The sequence below is a fragment of the Polyodon spathula genome, chromosome 20, assembly GCF_017654505.1.
Source record: "Polyodon spathula isolate WHYD16114869_AA chromosome 20, ASM1765450v1, whole genome shotgun sequence".
Taxonomy (NCBI): domain Eukaryota; kingdom Metazoa; phylum Chordata; class Actinopteri; order Acipenseriformes; family Polyodontidae; genus Polyodon; species Polyodon spathula.
Genome location: NC_054553.1, coordinates 10,746,082 through 10,771,573, shown reverse-complemented (window position 1 = coordinate 10,771,573; position 25,492 = coordinate 10,746,082). Strand labels below are relative to the sequence as shown.

Below are 25,492 nucleotides of genomic sequence, written 5' to 3'. Positions count from 1 at the left end.
GATATTTTGTCAGGTGCCTATAGTGGAATATGCTTTCTGTTACAGAACTGGGCATTGTCAAATGTTACATATACATATATATATATATATATATATATATATATATATATATATATATATATATATATATATATATATATATATATATATATATATATATAGTTCTGCTGTGAAAAGGCAGGTTAAGAAAAGTATAAGTGCAGCAATGTTTCTCTGCTTGTTTCTTGCCGGTACTGTTGTGTATGTTATTATCTGTACAGGAAAGGCCCTGTTAAAAGACTCAACTCAATTGCAGGGGTGGTGATGATTACATGTTATATTTTATACTGAGTTTGCATGTAGTGTATTACCAGTGTCACTGATTTTTTCTTGATTGTATTATTCTTTTATATGCACTATAATAGGTCTAAAACCAGTCTGTGGTTTTAAAATGCCACTATTAAGTTATATTTTTAGCATTGTAAAAGATGTATTTTGACATGTAGTCACACTTTTAGGTTAAGTGGTTCAAACAGTAGATGATGTATTTATAAATGTGTGGTTTTGGGTTGGGTTAGTATCAAGGGAAACACATTTCACTTCAGTAAGAGCATCTGCTCTGCTGTGGTTTATCAGTTATTACTTATATATTTCCAATGTACAACAATCTAGCAGTTATCATTGCATCATTTGTAGAACAAACGCCCCACCTATTTCCTCTTCTTGTGGAACTAATTCCTCAAATAATGTGCATGAATTTGAATCTATTCAGAGATACATACAGTGCCTATAGAAAGTCTACATCCCCTTTCAACCTTTTCACATTTTTTGCCTTATAGCCTGGAATTAAAATGCATTAAAATAGTTTTATTTTTTCATTTATCTACACATCCTACCCCACCACATCCAAGTGAAAAAAATATTCTAGAAATTTGTAGAAAATTTATTAAAAATAAAAACTGAAATAGGTTGGTTGGATAAGTGTCACCCCCCTTGTAATAGCAATCCTTGAATTAGCTCAGGTGTAACCAATTGCCTTCAAAATCACACACCAAGTTAAGTGGCCTCCATCTGTGTTAAATTGTAGTGATTCACATGATTTTAGGATAAATTCAGCAGTACCTGTAGGTTCCCTCTGCTGGGTAGTGCATTTCAAAGCAAAGACTCAACCATGAGCACCAAGGCGCTTTCAAAAGAACTCCGGGACAAGTCGTTGAAAGGCACAGATCAGGGGATGGGTATAAAAAAATATCAAAGGCCTTGAATGTCCCTTGGAGCACGGTCAAGATGATTATTAAGAACTGGAAGGTTTATGGCACCACCAAGACCCTGCCTAGATCAGGCCGTCCCTCCAAACTGGATGACCGAGCAAGAAGGAGAAGGATCAGAGAGGCTACCAAGAGGCCAATGGCAACTTTGCAAGAGCTACAGGCTTTTATGGCCAAGACTGGTCAAAATGTGACAACAATATCCCAAGCACTCCACAAATCTGGCCTGTATGGTAGGGTGGCAAGAAGGAAGCCATTACTCAAGAAAGCCCACCTTGAATCCTGTTTGAAGTATGCAAAAAAAAAAAAAAAAACACTCAGGAGATTCTGTAGCCATGTGGCAAAAAGTTTTGTGGTCTGACAATACTAAAATTGAACTTTTTGGCCTAAATGCAAAGTATTATGTTTGGGGCATACCCAAAACAGCACATCACCCAAAGAACATTATCTCTACTATGAAGCATGGTGGTAGCAGCATCATGTTATGAGGATGTTTCTCATTGCAAGTGACTAGGGCACTTGTCAGGATAGAAGGGAAAATGAATGGAGCAAAGTACAGATAAGTCCTTGAGGAAAACCTGCTGCCCTCTGCAAGAAAGCTGAAACTGGGATGGAAGTTCACTTTTCAGCATGACAACGACCCAAAGCACACAGCCAAAGTTACACTGGAGTGGCTAAGGAATAAAAAGGTAAATGTCCTTGAGTGGCCCAGTCAGAGCCCCAACCTAAATTCAATTGAAAATTTGTGGCATGAAGTGGAGATTGCCCTCTGTCAACAGTCCCCAAGGAACTTGACAGAGCTTGAACAGTTTTGTAAAGAAAAATGGTCAAATACTGCCAAATCTAGGTGTGCAAAGTTGGTAGAGACCTATCCCAACACACTTCCAGCTGTAATTGCTGCCAAAGGTACTTCCACCAAGTATTAACTCAGGGGGGTGGAGACTTATCCTATTATGATATTTCAGTTTTGTATTTTTAATGTATAATTTTTTTCTCAATGAAAACTTTTTTTCCCTTTAACAGTGTGGAGTATGGTGTGTAGATAAGTAGAAAAAATCCTCATTTAAATGCATGAAACTGAGGCACTGAGAGAACAAAATGTGAGAAAAGTTCAAGGGGGTGTAGACTTTCTATAGGCACTGTAGCTATTTAGTAAACAAGGGTTAAAGGATGGGTAAAAGAGGCAGCACATTGCCCGTGATAGTGTCCCAGTACTTCTTGGATGGTAGTGTACACTATATGTAGAAAATTATATAGGGTCCTGTACTACGCAAGCTGATGTCCAGTACACAAGAGGTCAGTGCGGCTAACGGGCTGGATAACTAATCTTAGTGTGACATAATTTCCATTTAATACAAACCAATCTGATACAAACAAATTTAGCTGTATTATTATCTGTACAGGAAAGGCTCTGTTAAAAGACTCAACTCAATTGCAGGGGTGGTGATGATTACACGTTATATTTTATACTGAGTTTGCATGTAGTGTATTACCAGTGTCACTGATTTTTCTTGATTGTATTATTTTTTTTATATGCACTATAATAGGTATAAAACCAGTCTGTGGTTTTAAAATGCCACTATTAAGTTATATTTTTAGCAATGTAAAAGATGTATTTAGCTGTATTACATTTTACATCTATACCAGGGTCTATACTGTATTCTTTTAGTCAGACAGCCATAACATACAGTACCTTTCTCAAGTCAGTGCGTACATTTGTATGAATTTGTTATTACCTTAAAACACCTTTTCCCAGTTAACTGAACTGGGCCCACTGTCATTCTGTAGAATGTGTGTAATTACAGTGAAAGCTGGCATGGTATGTATGTAAGTATTTATGACTTTAGAGTGGATCAGGCACATTTTCAAAGCATTTACCAGTCTTTAACTCCTACTTTCTGAAAAAGGTTTACACCTGGTAATTTTACAAAGCATGAACATGATTTGTTTTTCTCATTACATAAACAAGGAGTTCAATTAAAGGATGGAGGAAAGGCTTTGGAAATAAGGCCCTATATAGAATCTAGAAAACAACTTGTCCTATTGTGTTGAAAAGTACAAGACACCACCCCTGTTATGTAGTTTACTCCAGATATTCATGATCATTCCAGTTACCTAGATATTCAACACTGATGCAGTCAAAACATTGTCTTCACCTTTCAGAGCAACCCTTGAAATTATTATTCACATGCGCTTGAGCTGCATTAATAGGATTTGGTATTACAGTGTTTGAGTGCTACTTAATTAAGTATTAATTAAAGTTGACAGAAGGTCAGCATTGGGGAATGTATCAGTCTGCTAATGGATAGGATTACATTTGTTTAATTGAGTGTGTAACCCTGTGACTGGATGGAGGAATTCAGGGTTCACTGACTAACAGTTAGTCAGGAAAGATTTGTTGGTGAGGTTAAGCGGCAGGACCTAAGACTAACTGTGGTTTTGTCAAAGCAAAATAAAGCATTGCATGTAACGAAACACACCCTTTGAAAAGAAGTTTAATCCATTATGGTGTAAACAATTTAGTTATAAATCTAAACTGTGTGTAAACCAAGCCATTGTGGTCTTAAATTGCAAAACCTATGTACCTCAAACATAGCTGATGAGCAAAAACCACAAAATGCAAGGTGTGCACTGAACCATAAAGGTTATCAACTTAAAGCATAAACCACCAAAAATGAGGAACTTTATTCAGTAACCAATATAAAACATAACCATTTCGCTGCTCTAGCTGTATAACATGGCATGCATCTGTATGTAAAATACCTTTTTTGTATTTTGTGATTGTTGCTTCTTCAGAGAATTACAACTTCTGAATTGCCTCACTTTATTGAACCAACAGCTTTAAGTGATCAAAGTGAATTGACACAAACGTGTCACATCAGGAGGTATTCGCTGTATAAGGGTTATGGGGAGAATATTGTACAACTACCTTCTAGCTGAATAAATGTGTAATATATACGAAGTGTTTACAGATAACTCCTATCCCTGGATGTGAAACTGGCTTGGACATTTCAGTGTTACAATTTGGTGTTGTGTAAAACTTGCATAACTTCTGTCTGAGTATATGAAGCAATACGAGAGCCTTTAACCCTTTTGTATCAAACTTTCTCCATTTTAAAGCATGATAGCTGTTACTACTTTAGGTTAAATGAGCTTTCATTGCTCTCAGCCTTATTTCTTGGGAAATATTTTACACTTGAACTCCATGGGTCATTTCACCTCGGCAGCATCTTCTGAGTCTTAGCATGTTACTGGCTGAAAGCTTGTCAGTAAATAAGGGAAGCAGCTGATTGTTTATTGACAGGAGCGAAGCCATAGATACATTGTTTTAGAAATACATACATGTTAAAAAAGCAAGTGTTTCTTTCAAAGATAGACATTTGAGACAAATGCACTATAGATATGATTTATCACTGTAATAGTGTAACTATTGTAAGCTGAACAACATTTTTGTACATGCGTGCGATTTTAAAAGGACTTTTTAATTATGAAATGCATTTAGCTCCACCATTATAAAAGTAAAAACATAGCAAAGTATTGTGAAGCCCAGAAAAGTACCTTTTATAGTACAGTTATAATACATTTTGAGTAAACTTTTATCAGGGAATAACAGATTTGTTTTTGCGCCTTTTACTTTTTTTTCCTAAGATTGTTGTTGATTAGCATAGGAGGCTGTCATGTAACTTGGTAAAACTGTAAAAAATTCAATACACACGGTTTGGCTAATGCCAGGATTTCACTTCATTTGTTGAGACCGACCTCATCCTTAGGTGTGCGTGCTGCTTACAAAGTTCACACATAGTTTTGTTTTTTTAAGACGGCATCATACAATGAAAGGAAGCAATGTTCAATACCTAAACTGAATTACAAGTAACTATATTAAATTAAAAGTTATTTAGACTGGTCTTAGTGACGCCGGTGATTCAGACTATAGTCTAACTACACTTTAACTACACCCTCTGTGGATATGGTACCATTATAATGTATTATCAGTGTACCAGTTCATCACAAACTGACAATGAAAATGTGTCACGAAACTAGCAAATGCAGTTGATTCATCACGTACACATGACCTTTCATTAGGCTCAAGGTAAGAGTTACAGATATGCATTCTGGGATATGGGATAATCAGAGGTCTTGTCCAGCACTATTTTTAAGAGATTGGTTCTCAATAATTTTATAAACAAGGCAATGCTTTGTTTTGTGTTGAGTAATTAACATGTTTATTCAATTTCATTAATACCCAACAACTTTTATTTTCGCTTTAAGATGTTTTGAGTATTGGCACACCTCTAATAAACACCCTGACAGGAAGTCATAAAACATATCATTCATCGTTTTTGTCGTATTTGTGTGCACAATGACTTCAGTCTGCACTTGAGGCCTGTTTTTGAGTCGTTATACATCTAATTATCAAATGTCAATGCAATAGCGTAGCTCACTAAAGCGCTAGGCCCTTGCAATAGCATCTTAAACTTGTGAAGACCAGAAATGCTTAATTGGAAAGACAATTTGCAAATTTAGACCTCCCTCCTGGGAGAGTTAAGCCACGGAATGGTGCTGATCCAGGATTAAGCACCGTCTGTCTGTCAGAACAATATTTGTTAGAGGAGAGTGCACCTACTAAACCGAAGCCTTTCACCATCACTACCAAAAATAAATCACAACCCCGAGATTAATTCTTGTACCACCATGCCCCTTTCCAACAGATGCACAGTGAACATTGCAGGTGTTTTTTTTATACAACCCCAGTATGACTAAGACAACAATGTACTGTACATCTTGAAAAGTAAATAAACTGTGATAGGTCAGGAAAGAATACGTATTCTTCATTTTGTCTATAAACCAGATTTGGCTGGATTCGTATGCACAAGTGATCTATGGGTTCAGGAAAGTGTGACTGTGTGCAAAGCAGCACTAAGGTATACAGTAGGATTAACTGTTCTGAATCCTGTAAGCAGTCCTGAAAAGTGTTGTTTTCCGAAAATGACTATTCTGAATTAGTTTTTCAAGTACTGAGGCACAACATGCAAGAAGGAACATGAGTCCGTATGGTCACTTCCCCTTTTTAAAAGGAAGACACCCTGCACTCGTGAGCAAGCGTTGTGTAATGATAATCAGGACACTGAGTGTTGCAATGGTCAGGATAGAAGACCTTCAGGAAGACGATAATGGATGCAGATGCTTGGCACTCCTGCTGCCACTCCTCTGATTTGTACAGAGTTTAATATAAAAGAGACCTGGGTCACGTTGGTCCTAATGGAAAAGTGAAAGCAAGTTTTCCATTTGAGCTTTTAGTGTTCCAATTAGCGCCTATTTTGAGAACATTTTCAGTAAAAAAAAAAAAAAAATGTAAAGGCAAAAAATGAAGTCTCTATTTACTTGACAGGGTGGGGATGTAATTCTTCTGCCTGCCTGTCTCAAGTGAGCTAAATACAGTATAGGGATTTCACTAATATTATATATATATATATATATAGCTTGTGCTTCCGAATGGCTGTTGTTCACACACTCCTCCACATTTGTATATTCAGATCTCACTAAAGTATTGTTCTTCTAATTCAAGGCTACTCTGGTTCCTAAACCCTTGTTTTCATATTGAGATTTATTTTACAAAAAACATTTCTCAAGATACATAATCTGTGACCCACACACACGACACAATATTTTGCCAAACAACATTTTCAGTGGAGATAGTGCTCGGCTTGCAGGCCCACGTTGAGCAGCGTGAAGCTCTCGTTTATAAACCAGAGTTTGCTTAACTTGTATGCATGATTTAGTTTTGAATCTAATTTAAATGTTTTATCTGGGTTTATCTTTAGTAAATGAGTGGTGATGTACAGCTTGTTTTGGACAAACCCTTGGTTGCCAGCTGCTGAGAATGAGTATTTGTGTTGGCATTTAGAGGGGAGGGTCCCTGCCCAGACTTACTGCTTATCATTGCCTGTCTTTGGGCACACCCGTGCAACACACTTGGTCTTGTGGGTTTGGCTGAGACAATACACAAGTCATATATTTTTTATTATCAGTGTGTTGTTGAATTTCATTAAAAACCATGTAGAAATCTATAAATATTGTGTATCCATCAATAACAGACAAATATATAGAAACAATCTGTAGAAATCCATACAAAATCTGTAGAAATATCTTTACATAGATTAAACCTATATACCAACACAGATCTGTTGAATTCTATAGAAAGAATAGATATTCCCAAATATGTCTACTGACATTCTACAGATTTCTGTAGAATATCATAGACACTGCTGTAGATTATTAAAGAATAAAATTGACATTTCTGTAAAACAAAACATTCCTAAGCATTTCCATAGCATGTTTCAAATCTATTGAATCACCCATAAGAATGACAAAATTCCTTTAGAACGCTATTGATGTTTTAGAGAAACTTTTTTTAAAGGGGGGCCCTAAAGACACTTCATACCATCTGGGGAGTTTATTTCTCATCTGTTTAGTATTCTATAAGGTGTATTCTCTATCATACGCCTTGTTGTTTTCTGCCTTGATCAATACTTACCATATCATCTGTTCCACAGAAAATGTGTCTTGATGCACATCCCAAGTGGTAATTTCCCAAACTTCAGTGATCTAAGCAGAAACCGCAATAGGCAATGCCAGGGGACATGCAGTTAATACTTTTTAAAATGTAGATTACTGTTTATTTCTTAGCAGACAAGGTATATCTTTAAATTGCAGACTGGATTTTCTGCTGCCACCTGCTGTAAGACCTTGGTGACTGCAAGTGTTATATCTTGATAAGATCACAACTGCCCTCTAGTGGCATTTACTTGTTATCTAAATGATCAGAAAAAAGAGTAAATAATCAAACATCAGTTAAAATAAAATCACAGCAATATATGTCTCATTTTTAATAATCACAGGTATTTAATTCAACGGAGTTTAGGTTATTTGAGAGGTTGTTTTTGACATGTACACTTTGGAGTAAGCTTTTAAAATCAGACCCAATATTTGTGTGGTGCATGCTTGCCTTAAAAAAAAGCTTTTACTTTAAGAAGAAACATCTCTGCAGTGTCACCCCAGCATGATCTGCTGATAATTTCTACTAACCTATAGCCTGCCTGATGGTTGCAATTTGGTAGATATCAATACAACACCATATAATATAAATAGCCTTATAGATGTCTGGAATGAGGTATTGCATAATTGGATCAGCATTGTCAGCAGCATAGTGCAGCCACCATGGGCTTCTCGATAACCACTTGTGGTTTCATCTTTCAACACTGGATTGTTCTTTATCAGATCTGTATGTGGTGTGGACACAGCCAGAAAAGCCATCTGGTAGATAATGTTTTTCATGGGCTAATGAGTTCTAGTTAAAGCAAGGGGGAAATGACCACACAGATTGGTGCGCCTTCAAAGTTATTTGGCCAACCAATTAAGATACGACAGTCCTAGTAACGGAGGTTTCTATTGTGTATTGCATTGGCTGTGTTCAAATAACTTTGTAGAAAATGTCCTAGAACACAGTAGGAGGAGCCAGTCACCAATGGTGTCTGGTCGTTCGATTCCCCTCACACTGGGGCTAGCACAAGAATGATGCCCAAAACAACTCTACAGCAAAACAGACCAAGAGCATTAGTGTATCAAGCCCTATTCCCTCCATTACGTGGGTCCAACAAACCACTGGAAAATAGTCAGTCCCATAGTTCTACTGGGGCTTGTTGCAGGGCACATGTACAGTAGTTTTCTAAACTGTCTGTGTGTGTGTGTTTTATTTGTTAAAGTTCAACTAGAATTTGGCTGTTCCAAATCTGATTAATTGATTGCCAATTTGAGGATTGCTACCTGTTTATTCCCTTGGCTCTGAGAAAGGGCTAAACTATGATTGCACAACTTAGGTGTGTTTTTGGTTTGTACTTTAATGTTTGTTTTGTTTCATGAAATGAATCGCAATCTCCAGTCTCCTGCCTCTCCTATTCCCACCATTAGACTTGACCGCAAAGTTACTGTCCACAGGGCTGCAATACAGTCTCCCTCATAACCAGCACAGCTTCTCATCAAAACCAATCTCTTTCAGTTGGGGAAAACCCCATTTGGTGGTTGAAGTAAAGGGAATATTGTGTGTATTTACCTGTAAATTGATAGTTGGTCACATGTTACACTGTAGTGTTCTTAGTCAGAGAGAAATTCAACCTCCTGTACTGTACTGGTAATTGACATAGGAGCCAAAGTTAGCTGGACAGATAGATTTGAGTTATTGATTAAATAAATAAAGCTTAATATTCATGAAATTCTGGCGATTGCTGGTTTCTTTTTGACAACAGTTAACCTGACCAGCAACATCAAGTTTCATGAATACCAAACAATGTACAGTATTGCTCATTCAGTCAAAGTAGCTTTAAATCATAGTTTTGTTTCACTGCTGTCTTTGTTGTTTGAAAGCAATGTGAGTGGTTCTCAATTAATTACCTAAAAATATTGGGTTTTCTTACGTTAATACTTTCTGTGTTAGGGTGCTTTTACCCAGAGTTGCTTTTCTGTTTTAGCTGCAAAATAAACTTTAGTGTTCTTGTTGTTTTAACATGGGGGAGGTTTGTTTAGTGCACAAAAACACACTGAGTAACAGTTAAACAATGCTGATTTATATTATGCAGTGCATACAAACTACAGTACTCCTCTCTCTCTCTCTCTCTCTCTCTCTCTCTCTCTCTCTCTCTCTCTCTCTATATATATATATATATATATATATATATATATATATATATATATATATATATATATATATATATATATATATAGATAGATATATAGATATATATATTCTCAGAATACAAAAAACTTGATTTTAAAAACCTGAACAACCTGTATTGACATCTAATGTCCCTTCTGTATACTGAGCAATCCCAAAACACTGATTAACTGGGCCCATACATGTGTCATGTATGTACAATGCAGCACGCATTCCACTCATTTACATTTTCTACCTACTGCACGTCTTTGCAGCATGCATCCTATATTGAAATTCCATTTTTCTACAGCAGCAACTAGCTTGGACTCGGAGAACAAGAGAACGGCCCACTTCAAATCGTCATGGCAACAGCATGTAAATGTGTTCAGCTCTTCGAGTAGGCCAGCGTGTGTGGAAGAGCTACATCAGGAAGCCCAACTCAACCTGCAGAGCTTGCTGCAAGGTAGGAGGATGCCTTTCTGTTTGTTTATTTCTAGCTCTTTAGTTAGTGGCTCTAATATAAAGGGGGCTAGGACAGAACCCCCACCTCTTGAGAGGAGCTTTTTGGTTTGAATAACCTGCTTAAGGAAAGGACAGGTGGCTTAACTGTCTTAACAGAATGTGCTGGTGGGCCCAACTGCCTCCGCTCCATTTGAAAGATGTGAATTCTGGCTTACCGAACATGTAGGGTGTAAGTGGGTGTTTTTGTTGGAGGGTGTTGACCTTTCCTTGATGTCTGGTTTTACTGTTGCCTGTGGGGTACTTTCAGTTATCCCACAAATTATTTATAAGCAATAAGGTCACTCATTTTATGGTTCAGTTCACAGCTGTTCACAAGAGAAAGTGGTGTTACTGTCTGTGTGTGTGTGTGTGTGTGTGTGTGAATAGCTACGGCCAAAAGTTTTGCATCACCTAGAATTTTAAGATTGAGACAAAAATATATACAATATATACATATTACAGAAAATAAGCAACATCAATACTTCTAAAATGTCATAAATTATGTAATAAAATATTGCAGCATGTGAAAATCGTAGTATTATTAATGAAGGTGGCCCTTGTATAATGGCAGCCCTCTTTTAAGCGCCTCAGTCATTTTGATCAATTTAAAATAAACGCAGCGACGCCAAGTTGAAGTAATATGGTGTGTGTGTGTGTGTGTATATATATATATATATATATATATTAATAAAATATCTGTTTCAAATAATTGTATTCACATGGGGGCCGATGGCCAAGTCTGCTGATCTCTTGTTCTGAACTCAACCACTCAGAGAGTTACTGATTGATTAGCTGGAATCACAAGGTGTCAATACTTATGATCTGTATCAACAAATCATACATTGGAACACCATGGATCGCTTTGCTTTTCCAGTACTTGTTGGCGGAAAGCATACAGGTAGAGACTTACTACGCTGTCCTGTATATTTAGGTTTTTACCCTTCAAATGAATTAGTCATGCTATTAAAATATGTTATGAACATTCTAACCATTTATACTGTTTACTTTCCAGTTTTAAATGAGTTTCTTTAAAAAAAACAAAACAAATGCAGATGCATCAATCATTGTTCCCATGATTAGAGAATTGTGGTACTGCGGGCTGACCTATTTTAACCCTTCTTGTTTGTGTGAGTTTATTAATGAAAAGAATTTGGGACATCATTGCACATAAGTGAATCTTCACAAGCCAAAGAAGTGTCAATTGCCCCTTCATTGCTGAGATTGAATCTTATTAGTGCCACATTGCAAAGACAGGGTGTTATGTTTTTGGAAAATACCTTTTAATTACAAATTAAAGAATGAATGCTATTGCTGTTGCTGTGTGGATTGTTTTCTTGTCGGTGCAGTCTTATGCAGACTTTATTAAGTTGATGTCAATGTTTTCCTGCCAAAACACTGTATTTCTCTTCAGGTATTAGAACCCCACACAGCCTTACACTAGCATGAAGTGTTCCGCACAATAGGTAGGGTCCTTTACTTCCTAATAAATAGGAAGAGAAAATTGCTACCTTCAAACATTTAAGTGCTGTGCCAGTGACGGGATAAACAGGGCTTACCTGAATCCAAACAAAAAGGTTCACCATAAAACAAGGGGCTTAAAGTGTTACAGAACCCCCTGCAGGACCTGCAAGTCACATTACTTTTCTTTTGCTGTGTCTAGTGTTATCGCAACAAACTGTTTTCAACATATTCCTGCTTGTTTTGCTATTTTTATGTTCACACGCCATAGGTTAATCCAGCTAGAGAATTACCTTTTCAACTTTTACTCGGGAACGTTTGCCAGGAGAGTATTTTTCTTCTGAACATTGCAGTGTATCCAGTCTATGCTCCCTCCTGCAACAATGTTGGTGCTCTATTTAAAATGCGGATTCAGAAAACCCCCATTGTTACAATAGGGAAAGAAAGTGGACTAGAGATCCTTAGAAGATAATGTTTTTTTCTGCTGGCAAACACTTCCAAGTTAATATTGAGAAATGTATTGCCCAATTTATTTATTTCCCACAATGTGTGATTAAAAAATGTCAAAATATGGTGGTAATATGTTTAAAACTATAATATTGCGATATGGGTTACAGCAAAAGTAATGTACTGTAATGTGTTTCTTGTAAACTTTGCAGGGTGTTCAGTAACACTTTAAAAGCAACATACATGTATTTCATCACCATGGATTTTTAAAACAACCATGGCTTCTGTTTTCTGGGCACCCAACAAGCGGCTATAAACAACTTTTGTCGAACTTGAAAGATCAGCTCAGGCCTTTTTTTTTCTTTTTTTTTTTTACATAATTGCCTTTTGCAGGTTATAGTATATCTGTGTTGCTCAGCAACCTTGTCCCAAAACCAATCACAAGTCAGCCATGCCTTTATTACAACAATACAAAAAAATAAATAAATAAATCATAAGCAATGGCTTCTTTTTCCAAGCTGATTAAAATATAGGTCTGAAGTGATTAAAATATATCTGAAGTGACCTGAAGATTTATAGGGCTTTTGTTTACTCAAGTGGTGTGCTATTGTTTCCTTCCTCCCAGCATCACTAGGCAACCAGCCATCAGGACTTTGGCATCCATATTTTTCCGAGCATGTTAATGTGTGAAACTGTCAGCGTAAAGGAAACCCATGAAAGGGGGAGGGGAGAGGGCTTCTCAGAGAGAAGTGAAATGTTAATCTCAGTAGTGTTTACATGGCCCAGGGGTGACAAAGTTAGTCTTCAGAGAGAGAAATTGTGCAACAAGAATGCTGCTTTTTAGTGTGTGAATCTCTTTTCTGTTTCTTAGATGACTATGAAGAGCAGCATTTGGACAGTAGAGTAGCAGGGCAGACTTTCCGCTACAGTTCGTCTCTCCACTCAGGGGACACTCCGGACCTCCTACACAGGCAGATCGCCAGCAAGAGGACCGACTTTGTCTTTCTGGTAAGTCAAGCCCAAAGAACAACCCTCCCTCCTGAAACATTGAAGCATTTGCAAAAGTTCTTCACAACTTTTCATTTTCATATTGCTGCTGCTTGAGCAGCTTTTTAGTATGCTGTAATTAATAAGAACTTGTAGACAGATTAAGACAAGGACTGAGAAAGCTGTTTGTTTATTGGCTGACATCTGTGTACTTTATTGAGCTGAATTTACTCTACGTAGGGGGAGGCTTTTTTGGCCAAGGTCAAAGATTTGCTGCTAACAAAGTTTCTTGAAAAATAAATGTGGGGCTACACTGGCTTCCAGTGAATTCTTACAGGCAATTAATCACGGAAGAAGGCAGTCAGTGGTGTATAGAATGCTCCAGATTACCAAAGCATAGAGTGTCCAGCATTCCTGTAGTAATTATCATCTTCAGTAACTTTTTCCAGTAGTATGTGTTCACTGCTTTTTGTTGAAAAGTTTTCAATTTTTTATCTGTTAAATACACCCTTTTACTGACAGTAGCTGCTAAAGTACATATAGTAGCTAGCAAAATAATTCCAGTAAATCTTATTTAATAGTGTATGTGTTTCCATCACTTCATAGATATCACATGTTCGTATATGAAAGAGGCACACATGATGTTACCTGCGAGAAGCATTCGATTAATATTCTTCTGCAACAGCTTCAAATAAATTAGCATTAAAAAAATCACTTTTACTGTAATCGTGTGTGCATTTTTCATATAGGAAAAGCTGAGACCTACGACAGTATATATTAGGTAAGTCTACTGGACTTATTTTCTTAGCACATGTAATTTAAGGCTTTTTATACCGTCAAACTATACAGCCTTGAAATGCAAGCAAACTCTCTTTTCATTTTTACACACAGACAGATCCTTATGCCTAAAACTTGTAAACCATTGGAACTTATTCTTTCCACAGTGTTATTAGTTAGGACTGATGGTAAGGAAGTAGTAAATCTGGGAATCCGTGCTACTCATGGTTTGGCGTTCAAGACATATGGAGAATATGAGATCTTGTCAGGGTATTAAAGTGATGTGACAGATGCAGCATTATTATGGATTCTGTCTTTTTACATTGACAGCCAGCGACGAAACAGGTGTGTGAGGATGAGACGACCACTGTAGGTATTCGACTACAGGACCCACCTCTGAACTTACCCAACTATCCAGAAAAAAATACCAGCTGGAATAAAGCATTCCTGCTGCCAACGCCAGAGAAAACGAGGTGGCGCCTGGGGCGATCGGTTCAGGCTCATGTTATCCCTATCAATGTTTCTGGTAAGCATGATTTTTCGTTGATTACCAATATATTTTACAGGAAAAAAATAAAAATGGATTATGTAAATGCTGTATAACTGGGTATATTGAGGACAAGCAGGGATAATGCCAAGACATTTATAAAGCAGTAAAAACTGGCAATATATATATATTTCATCTACAATTGCAGTAATACTGGTATGAGAACAGCATATTTTAAAAATATATAATTTATGCCTATATTTCAATTATGTGCATCTAGTGTTACATTTACATTTTGAGTAGGCAACAATGTAGCTGACAAATTGGTAATACAATAAAACACTGGTGCCTTTTTAAAATAATTCAGTATTCTGTATTTGTGGTCAAATTACAATAGATGACTAGTATACAGGGAAAGTGTATGATGCACAGGTCACTAGCCTGATAGTATTACCAATTAACTGATCAGCAGGTATGGTTACTATGGAAACAAATGGACCAAGAGATGGAGGAGTCTGCACAGCATTCAGGTTTTTTGAATGAAGCTGTGCATACAGTGAATTTTCAAGGTTTTCCAGCAAACCCTGCAATAGTATTGCATTAAGCAGTACATCACAGAAACAGAGAGCGATTGTGCTGGGAAAAGATAAGACTGAATTACACAATTTTAAATATTGCTTGCTTGAACATCATTGGATAGGATATCTGTAAATCAGTGAACTTTAATCAAAATGCATAATTTGTTTTCATGTTAATATGTACAGTTGTATATTATGTGAAGAACCACTAATATTTACACATTTGAGTATAATTGAATGATCTCTATAATGTCAAATTGCCTTTGTCTTTATAATTCTAACTCCTGATTCATTTCCACCTATGAGGTTAATACTGTGTACAATACATACTGTAGGCCTGTATACACAGTATTGACAGATTGATCATTTGTTTCATCTTAAATTAGCTGCCACATGTAATAACTGCCATTTTCTACTTTATATTTCTAACCAAAAAGATCACTCATCTAATCAATGTATTAATTATGAACAAATGTGTCCATTTTCTATTGTCAGTATTTGACAGGTAGTGGGGCTCTGAGATCCATTTTGTATGTTTTTCGAAGGGTTCAGTGCCTGCCTCTAATCAAGTTGAGTGTATTTCACGCACACTCTTTGCTGTGTCATGCCACTGCCACACATTAAAAGTAATTAAATCTAAATAAAAACAGAACAGCTGATAGTAACGTATTTAATTGGTTTCTGAAGATTCTGTTGTGGTTGAAGTTATGCGTGTGGTTACTGCTAATACTGTAGGACCTGACTTGTAATAATAATAATCTAAACATCACTCTTATCCTGCTGGTGTATGAACACTGCTTTAGTAAGGATGACAAGGATCTGTTGAAATGTTATCCCTATGATGAGGAATCCATTCCGATCAGTTTGTGTTGAATTTGTAAGCATTCAACATTTTAAAATCTGGTATGCCCATTCTCATTTATGATCAGTTAGGAAGATTGGGATTTGGGAAGTTGGGATTTCTAAAGTGCACAGGTGAAGCCAAGTAAAGTGGAAGAACCGTTGTTGAAGTGTGTTTTGTCTGAGTACCTCCCATAAGCTTTTTAGTAATGCCATTGCTTTCAACACTTCATTTTCATCTACAACAAATCACTGTGCTAAATAATCATAATCAAAGCAAACACTAACTTTAAAGTCCTACCTGAAGACTCCTTACCCCTGTTTCTGCTTTCAATTTATGCTCCCGCTTTGCAGACATCCCTTTAGATCTTAAGGAGAAGTACAGTAATCTCTGTTTTCAGATTGGCAAATCTTTCTATTTCAACTTCAGGACAGACCCTTGATAAACATGCCAGTTTGCACCAATCCCTTTTTAACGCTGAGACAGCAGTGAACCCAAAGTCGACCCTGAGAAGGAGAAGAACCATAATTGGCATGCCTGAGCTCTCCCTGGAGGACCAAGGTGACACAGTAGGACAAAACCTAGATCCTCCCTAGCTTGTGGGAAGAATGCTCTGAAGCTACTTGATTAGGACAGAGCTTAAACCTTGACAAGTCACTATCAACAGGGCGATTCATAATTCATGCAACATTGTTGTTTTACATTATTTTCAATTCGACTTTATTGACATTATTGAACGAGCCTCTGGTGGCCAAAGGATGCATATCTCTCATATTGAGAGAGAAAAGCTTTCAATGGCTGATTGAAGCCGAAAAAAAACAAAAAAACACAGAGGCGGATCTGAGCAATACGCATTGTCCCTTCATCACAGACATAAGCAAACAAGAAAGCTGCTTCTGCATCCAGCGCTCAAAGAATATCAGACATTTGCCAAGCTTTTTGAGATGTTATATTAATAATATAATGACTTGGATTGCATATTGAGTTGTTGGGTGATAAATCGAGTGATCAGGAGAGGATTTATCAGTATGCACGAGGGATGTAATAAATACAGAGAACAAGGGGTGGGGCGGGGCTGGAGATGCAGTACTGAGTGTCCTGTTGATATGCAGTGCCTTTTAAACCTGTTTTACTGTGAATAAAATTACTTTTAAACAGAGCGTGTGAAAATAAATTGGCCCTGACGTTCCCTACAGGCGCTGAATAAATGGACCGCAAAGGGTTAAACAGTTGCAGCAACATGTGTAGTGTTTTGGAACCCTGCTATTACTCTTGTAAGGTTGTTCTGCAGCCATTGGTGCTATTCAAATGATAACTAAAACCAATTGACATCTGATTAAAAAAAAAGTCTACAGTCTAATTTGCCATACTGTCTAAAGCATAATATACAGCATTATATGGAATTCAGCAAAACATGGTCAGGGAAACTGTCTTCCAGTCAAAGCTAACATGATCATTTTTTTTTTTTTTTACATCTTCCAGATGATAATCATTTAGATGATGAACAATCTGCCAGTATCAACCTTACTCAAGGATCCTACTCTCCAGAAGGGACACGTGGCACACATTCTGCAGCTGCTGTAGATTCAGCTAATCACTTTTCACTATTAAGAAAAACCTACAGTGATCTGGACCAGATCTTGTCTCAGTCTCCTGGTAATTCAAGCAGGATGGATCACACTGCCATGATGTGTGCCAGTCCTCCATGGAATGGACCAAAGGATTCTACATTCTCTCCCTCGTGGAATAACTCCTTTAGTTACATGCTGCCAGCAAGTCCGGTAGCAAGGCAGCCTTGCCAGTCTGAGAACTTTCTCAAATGCACTTCCCAAGGCAACTCAGGACTTTCATTGAGTTCAGGATCGCATTCAAATTCCTTCACATCTGTTTCTGTGGAACCAACAGTGAGAACTCACAATGTGAGTGGAAAAAATGAAATAGAAGCAACAACAGTAAGCCCAGGTCATGGGACGCAAACTCAGGCAGACGCCTTCAAGTTTCGGGAAAGATCTTTATCAACCCCTACAGATTCAGGCTCTTTTTGTTCAGCAGAAAACATCTGCTTTGACCACAGGAAGGAGAGCGACAATTACGCCATGAACTATCCCAGTGCGAGCTCTGAGGACAGTGCAAGCGCCGACAATGTGTCCATTACAGCTGGCCAAAATGGTCGCCCAAGGCAAAGGTCAAGGAGTATTTCACTCAAGAAGCCAAAGAAGAAGCCTGACCCACCTGTGCGGAACATCTCTTTGAAGAAAGATGAAGGGGTGCAGAAAGCAGAGGTCATTGCCTTGACCAAAAGTGAGAGGCCAAAGAGCCTTTTCGTTCCCAGAAACCAGAATATCATACAGAACTCATTCCTGTCAGGGCCCGGTAACGTCAATTCCAAGGTACACGGAGATGAAAGAGGACTGCAGATCTTGATAACAGAAACACCGTCCATAGGAAGAGAGGGTGATACACATTACCCTAACCACTGGTACCTGAATGACTGGAAGTCTAATGATCCATATAGGTCACTGTCCAACTCCAGCACTGCCACAGGTACAACTGTAATTGAGTGCATGAAAGTATGTGGCAGCTCTGATTCCCTCACTTCTCTGACCACCTCTCGAGCTACCTCCCCTTCCCAGCTATCTGTGGAAGCTGAATCCAAAATCTCTCCTTTGAAGCCTCCAGGTTTCATGTCCCCCTCAAGTGGATATTCTAGCCAATCTGAAACGCCAACCCCAACCATTCCAACATCGTTGATCACCGGCCCTTCCCCACAAGGCTGTAGAATGAGGCCCAAGGTCCCCGTAAGGAAATCCTCACTTCCAGCTGTTTCGCCAAGAGAGAAGAGCCCTCGTTCAAGGCTGTCCTTTGAGCTGCCAATTACACCACCCTCTCACTTGGATCTCTCAGGGATTACAGTGTTCAACAGAAGCAAACCCAAAGCTAGTAGACGCCATTCAGATTCCTTCACAAATGGTAAACCTCTACAGAAGCTTAGCCCCAACCAAGCAGCACTGCCCATAGTGACCCAGTCAGATCTGAGATCTATTCGTCTACGTTCAGTCAGCAAGTCTGAACCAGAAGATAATGCGGATGGTTCTTCTGATATCATAGAAGAAAAACAAAGCAGCGAGACATTTGTAACACCACAGAAGAAAGTCAAGCCACCTGTCGCAGAGAAGCCACCTCTGCCCAAAAGGCCTGGGAATCTGATGCTAAAATTCGCCTCAGCCTTCCATCTTGCTTTGGAATCTCCACCACTGTCTCCAAAAGAGAAGGGGTCACCTGCAGACAATGTTTACACAGTCATCGAAAAGCCTCAAAACAGAAAGCCCCAAGCAATGGAAAGTCCAAGCAATGTTCACGTGTCTCCTCCCCAGCAGATAACCGATCTTGATAGAGTTATGGACTCTGTAAAACATCTCTCTCAGGGCAGTCAAGAGGGAGATGACCAGAGTAAAACCCTGCCTAACAGAATAACTGTCCAAAGTCTGGCTGATATGGAGAAGAAGAGAAGCAAGATACCTCCACCAGTTCCCAAGAAGCCCAATATATTACTCTTGCCAACCAATTCAGTTAATGCCAATGGGGCAACAGACAGGCCTGTTATCACATTGAATACCAGTCACAACAGCAACACAGGATCACCAATAGCTGAAGTTGTTCCTAGACATGCAGAAAACCAGGTCAAACTCATTGCACTTAGCATCACAGAATGCACCCAAGATCCAGAGGTTGAAACTTCCGTTACTGGTACTCCTACAGGTCAGTACACAATATAATGTTTTACACTTTCTGCACAAGAAACTCATTACAAATATACATGTATGCTAATTCATGGCCTTAAAAAAACATTTATTTTAGAACAGATGGACTTATTTTGAGCATTCAGATTAGTATATTTACTTTAGCAGAACATCAATATGTTTTTATGGTAATCAGAATTCTTTGCAACATAAGATGATCAGGTAAGCAAAATACAGATGGATTTCTTTGTGGGATTGTGTTCTTGTGTTCTTTGTTTATACACCTGTTAGAATTCTTATTATGGGATGTGCTGCAGGTTAGCACCAGCTTGTTGCTGTGTTCTGTGTTTTTACCTATTTTTATTAGATAAGGATGTCCATCGGGAGGCTGATTATAATAAAACACTGTACAGTACAATATGGTGATTACGCTCATCCTTTCGAGGACTTAAAATGGGTTACCCAGGTCCACAGATCTGATTCAAAGAAATCAGATAGCTCAACTAACCCAGTAACCATATCTCCCAACACAGTATCATTTTTTCCTTATTTCCATAGGCAGGAGTATTGAAGACACCAGCCCTGATAAAACTCCATTAAGTATTACTGAGGAAGAAGATGATGTATTTGTTCAAACAACAACAACCCATAGTACTGAGGACCTTTTCACTCTCATTCACAGGTAGCGGCACTTTGTGAAAAACAAGGCATTTTCACTAAGCTTTATTTAAATATATATATATATATTATATATATATATATATATATATATAGTATATATATATATATCTATATTATATATATATATATATATATATATATATATATATATATATATATATATATATATATATTCGCCCATTCTTCTTGGCAAAATTGCTCAAACTCTGTCAAGTTGGATGGGGATCGTTGGTGGACAGTAATTTTCAAGTCTTGTTTTGAAAGCTCCTTGGTCTTCATGGTAGTATCTTTTGCTTTGAATGCACTACCCAACTGTGGAACCTTACAGAGACAGTTGTATTTAATCTAAAATCGTGTGAACCACTTTTATTGCACACAGATGGACTCCATTTAACTTGTTGTGTGAACTCTGAAGGCAATTGGTTGTACCTGAGCTTATTTAGGAGGGTCATAGCAAAGGGGCTGAATATTGAAAGTGGTGAGAATCAAAGGGGAAAAAATCCTATTTAAATGCATCAAGATTTCTGGTTGTAACACAGTGTAAATATCCAAGGGGGGTGAATACGTCCTATAGGCACTGTATGCTCGTCCGGTTCCTAGTAGCCGATTGATCTCAAAACTTTGTCAAGTTGGGTCTTAAAGGAACCCTCACAACTCTCTGTGTGAAGAAATCTCCTTCACTTTGCTTATCACCACTTTATTTCCAACTGTTTTTTTCTCTCTCTCTCTCGCTCTCTTGCTCTCTCCAGAATATCTGACTTTAGGAATTTAGGTCCACCAATGTTTAGACCATTACAATTTGAATATGTTGTGTCATAAAAATGTTCTTAATGACATGTCAAACCTTTAATTTTGCAGAATTTGTCAGGAGTCAACAAAACAGAAAATTGCATCAGTGTCATTGTGTTGAACATTGATCTCTTACACTCAATGTACTGTATGTGTGAAAACACTAATATATCTAACTGATCTTATGTTTTTTTTTTAAAGGTCAAAAAGGAAAGTTCTTGGAAGGGTAGAACCGAGGGACACTTTTGGCAGCAGACAAAGCTTGGTTTCTCCAATCAAGAGCAACTTCCCAGCCACCTCCACTGCTGAGCAAAAGGCAGCATCTCCGGTCAGCAGCAGTAGCATGCCGAGGTCAAGATCCAGGAACGAGAACTTCATTGCCCTGCTTCAGAAGAAAGGCAGCAGGCCCAGCCCAGGAACAAGAGTGTCTGCCATGGAGCTTCTCAAGAGCACCAACCCACTGGCTCGCAGGGTCACTGAGTTTTCACAAGCAGAGTTTGAACCAACAAAAAATTCCAAGTAATTCGAACCACTGCCCCAGACTATATCCATAGCATTAAAAAAAGCACTTTGATCCAATGTTGACCAGTAGAATTTTTTAAAGACCAGAGCAATTAAGAAAAAAGAACCCTCTGGTCAGTACTGTACATATCTTCAAATTATGTTGATTACAAGTAAGCTTTTTTATCTAAAGTTTTTTTATGGCTTCCTGAGAGATATGGATTGGAGATTAAGTAACATGGCAGTTTGTAGTCAAAAGGCTGTTTACAAATTGCAATGTAAAACAGCTAAAACAGCTACCCTGGACAAGAGCTCCACACTGCCTATACTCTATAATACAACAATCAGAGAGATGATTTGCATCTACTCATCACTTACACAGCAATGAAAGCGGGAACAGTGAAAAGTAATACAAAGTAAGAACATATTTTGAAGCAATGGTTATCACTGCTTTAATACTGATACACCAGTGGGTTCATCTTTAGCCATTCAGCCGTTCTTAATTAAACTGTTATGAACAGAATAGAATGTAGGTCTTCAAAAGGATAGTAGTCTTTCAGCACAAAAGAAAAAATGAATGGAGACTGTCGTATTCTTCCCACCAAGTTTAATCCACATTCCTTGGAAGGTTCATAAAAAGACTTTGAAGAAGTTCTACACCTCGCTGTTGGTGGCTTTTTAAATTCTTTTACAGATACAACACAACACCAATGGATTGTGCTGTAGAAGGCATTACCAAGTACTCAAAAGAAGCTCCTCATTCAATCATAAATCTGTCTAACGCATTTCAGTTCTTTAAAATTGTATCAGATTGATAACCTTTGCTGGGTTTCTTTACAAAAATGAAACATCTAATCAAGATATCTAAAAGGCACCTTTTTAAAGAAAAGACTTTTCTATTTACATATTAAAAATGTCCCTACCTTAGAAGGTATTTTTAGTTTGGATTTTGTCAACTGTTCAGGTATGCAGTGATCAAAATGTGAAGCTTGCTGTGTTACATAGTTAGTGAATGACTAAATGTGTTTGTTTGCCTTGTACTTTAAAGTGGTGCCTCTGTTGTTTCAATGCTTTGTATACAGAGAGCAATGTTTATCAGTTTACTACTACGTGTGATGACTATATGAATACATGAATTACATGTAATTACATCCAATGTCCAGCAGGGGGCATGCCTTCACCCATCATTACCACTGTATGGAACTCTGGGAAGGTCATGTCCATACATAATATACCTGATTCAGAGGCCAATGAGCAGACAGACATGCCTGTTATACTACTTCACTCAGTCAGCTACATACTCCACTACCTAACAGACCACAAGCAACACCAGTATAAAGGGTTGTGTGAGCCACCAAGCAGCTACATGTCTGTGTGATGGTATTACATCATTCAAAAACCTTTCATTTCCAGAGTCAGTAAACTGACTACTTCTGTCTGAGCTAAAGCTGATTTATAACACACCCTCCTGAATATTTAAATACAAACTTTCATGAACAAGTACTAACAAGGCAAAGGTTCAGATGCTCTGATGTTGTCTCTTGGGGACCATGGTCTTGCTGGTTACAGCTGTAGCTACCCATAATGTAACTATGGAATGCAATTTTATTCTTAGCCTTTGCTTTTTGTTTTTAAGTGAATACACTGTTATTAGTCCGCAGTGCTGTGTAATGTTGATTTACTGTCTACTCTAGATTACCCTTTTATTTCTTATAATACTGCCATCTTGCAGGATTTGGAGACATTTTAAATCTAGATTAATTTCTGAATAACATCCAAAACTACACATTTGTCATTCAGCACTGCCATAGCTAAAGGTACAGATGAATACATCGGGACTGTAGTCTCATTCAGCCATAATACCGGTTTAACTCAGTAACTGTAAATTCAAAGTATTTTTAAAAATCTCTATGTGGTTGAAGTATAACAGTTGCTGTGTCCTACAGTGATACCAAAATCTACCTTGGAACACATAAAATCTGCAAGGTTGTCTCTCAGCATAACAAAACACTGTGTGCTATCTGATAATATTATGGATAAGTAGCAGGCAAACCAGTGTGGCAGTATGTCCAGCACTGGAATTAGCAGACATTTTAGAAGCATCTCACACCTTATTGTGAAAACGCAAACCTTTCTGCAAGTACATATTTTATTTCCAATTTAAAAAAAAAAGTACAATATTAATAATTAACTATTACAAAATCAGTTGTTCTACATTTTGTAGAACTCTGACAGATTCACAGGATTGTAAAATAAAAGAACTGATACAAGAACAAAAACAATTTTATATTTGTATTTTTGAATATATTTAAAAAGACTTTTATATTTGTGTCCCTCAATTTTATTTTAAAAAGTACATTTTTAAATTAAGAAATGTCTATATTCACAAAGCATAAATAAACTGGTGAATACAAGGTCTGAAATGCACTTCCCAGTACACTAAAGCACCAGGAATATGCTGCTTTATTGTTGTACTTATATTAAAAAAAAAATTTAATAAGTACAACAATAAAGCAGCTTTCTTACAGACAGACCGGTTAGCTTGAGAATCTGTTTTCATACTCAGCTGTAGTTTCAAAGTGGATAGCTAGCTACAAAAGTATTACAGGAAAAAAAAAAAAAAAAAAAAAAAAAAAAAAACTTAAAAAAAAAGGATTTTTGTACTTATTACATCGAGCGAAAGAATACGTCACGCAACAAGTCGTCCGTCTAAACTCAAAACTTGTATATATAAGGGTAATATTTGTTTGGGTTGGAATTCGTACATTCAGGAAATAAAAACGAGACACAACACGTATGCAAAAAAAATTTACCATGTAAGAAGTAAGAAGTTTGGTGGTTGGGATGAGTGACTATTCAGAAACAAAACAATAAATGTGAGGCTTCCTCAAAAAAATCTCTTTCTGCATTGGTGGTGTTTTCTTTTTCTTCTCATACCTACGGCTAACATCTCTCTTAATATTTTGTGTGCTCACAAAATGTATGAATGGAGTAGGGTTCTCACTAGGAATTTTTCACAGCGTGGTGGTGGTAGGAGGAGCAGGGGGCGGGTCAAGAAAGAGATCCCCGCAATCCCCTGCAGGCGATGCAGGACAAGTCATGTACATGCTTACGCTTTTGCGGAAGTGATTGTCAGCATATATAATATTCTATATCTATGGTTGGCAGTGGGTAAATGCAGGGGCTGCGACATACGGTGTACTCGCTTGCAACGATTTTTGCCATAGTGTTATCGTTTTTGTCCGACTGAGAAACCTGTTTTTACCTTTCAAAACATTAAGAGGGGCTACGATTAGGTGGACATGATCAGTGCTGTTTTTATTCCTCTCAAGAATAGCATAAATATTAGGTTTTCTAAACTTGTGTTTGTTTTAATCGAAGCGTACTGCATAGTAGTAGTTTCTGGTTGTGAGTTGTATTATATTATTTGCAGTTAAACTATAGGCTACTTATTGATTACTAAAAAAGACTATACTAATAGCGTGCATCATCTCACATTTTAAATATTCTAATAAGCTTTACTGTGTTCATGTGATTGTGGAGTTTTGTTATCGTTGTTCCGCTATATATGGTTGTTGCACCAATAAAAGACTTACACTTGATCACACGTGTGCTTGCAAGAATAAGTGGATAACCTGTTTGTCGCTGTTGTTCCATAGTTAAGGAGTATATAACATAAACATTGTTTCCACTTATCGCAAGTAAAACTGGACATGTATTGTGTCCCACACTAAAAGTACCTGCATACTAT

The 25,492-nt window shown here is 37.5% G+C and overlaps 1 protein-coding gene across 5 annotated transcripts in view; it reads left to right on the top strand.

Moving 5' to 3' along the window:
* Positions 1-24,383, top strand: part of LOC121295444 (NHS-like protein 2) — a 97,603-nt gene extending 73,220 nt beyond the window's left edge. For 4 of the 5 annotated variants that reach the window (XM_041220053.1, XM_041220057.1, XM_041220055.1 and 1 more), the window contains exons 2-8: positions 10,265-10,417; positions 13,232-13,368; positions 14,455-14,650; positions 16,460-16,591; positions 17,513-19,789; positions 20,329-20,452; positions 21,442-24,383. In XM_041220053.1, coding sequence (XP_041075987.1) covers positions 10,265-10,417; positions 13,232-13,368; positions 14,455-14,650; positions 16,460-16,591; positions 17,513-19,789; positions 20,329-20,452; positions 21,442-21,763 — 3,341 coding nt within the window. In that variant the 3' untranslated portion in view covers positions 21,764-24,383. The remainder of the gene's footprint in view (positions 1-10,264; positions 10,418-13,231; positions 13,369-14,454; positions 14,651-16,459; positions 16,592-17,512; positions 19,790-20,328; positions 20,453-21,441) is intronic. The other variant, XM_041220054.1, reaches the window with a different exon arrangement.
* The last annotated feature ends 1,109 nt before the right edge of the window (positions 24,384-25,492 follow it).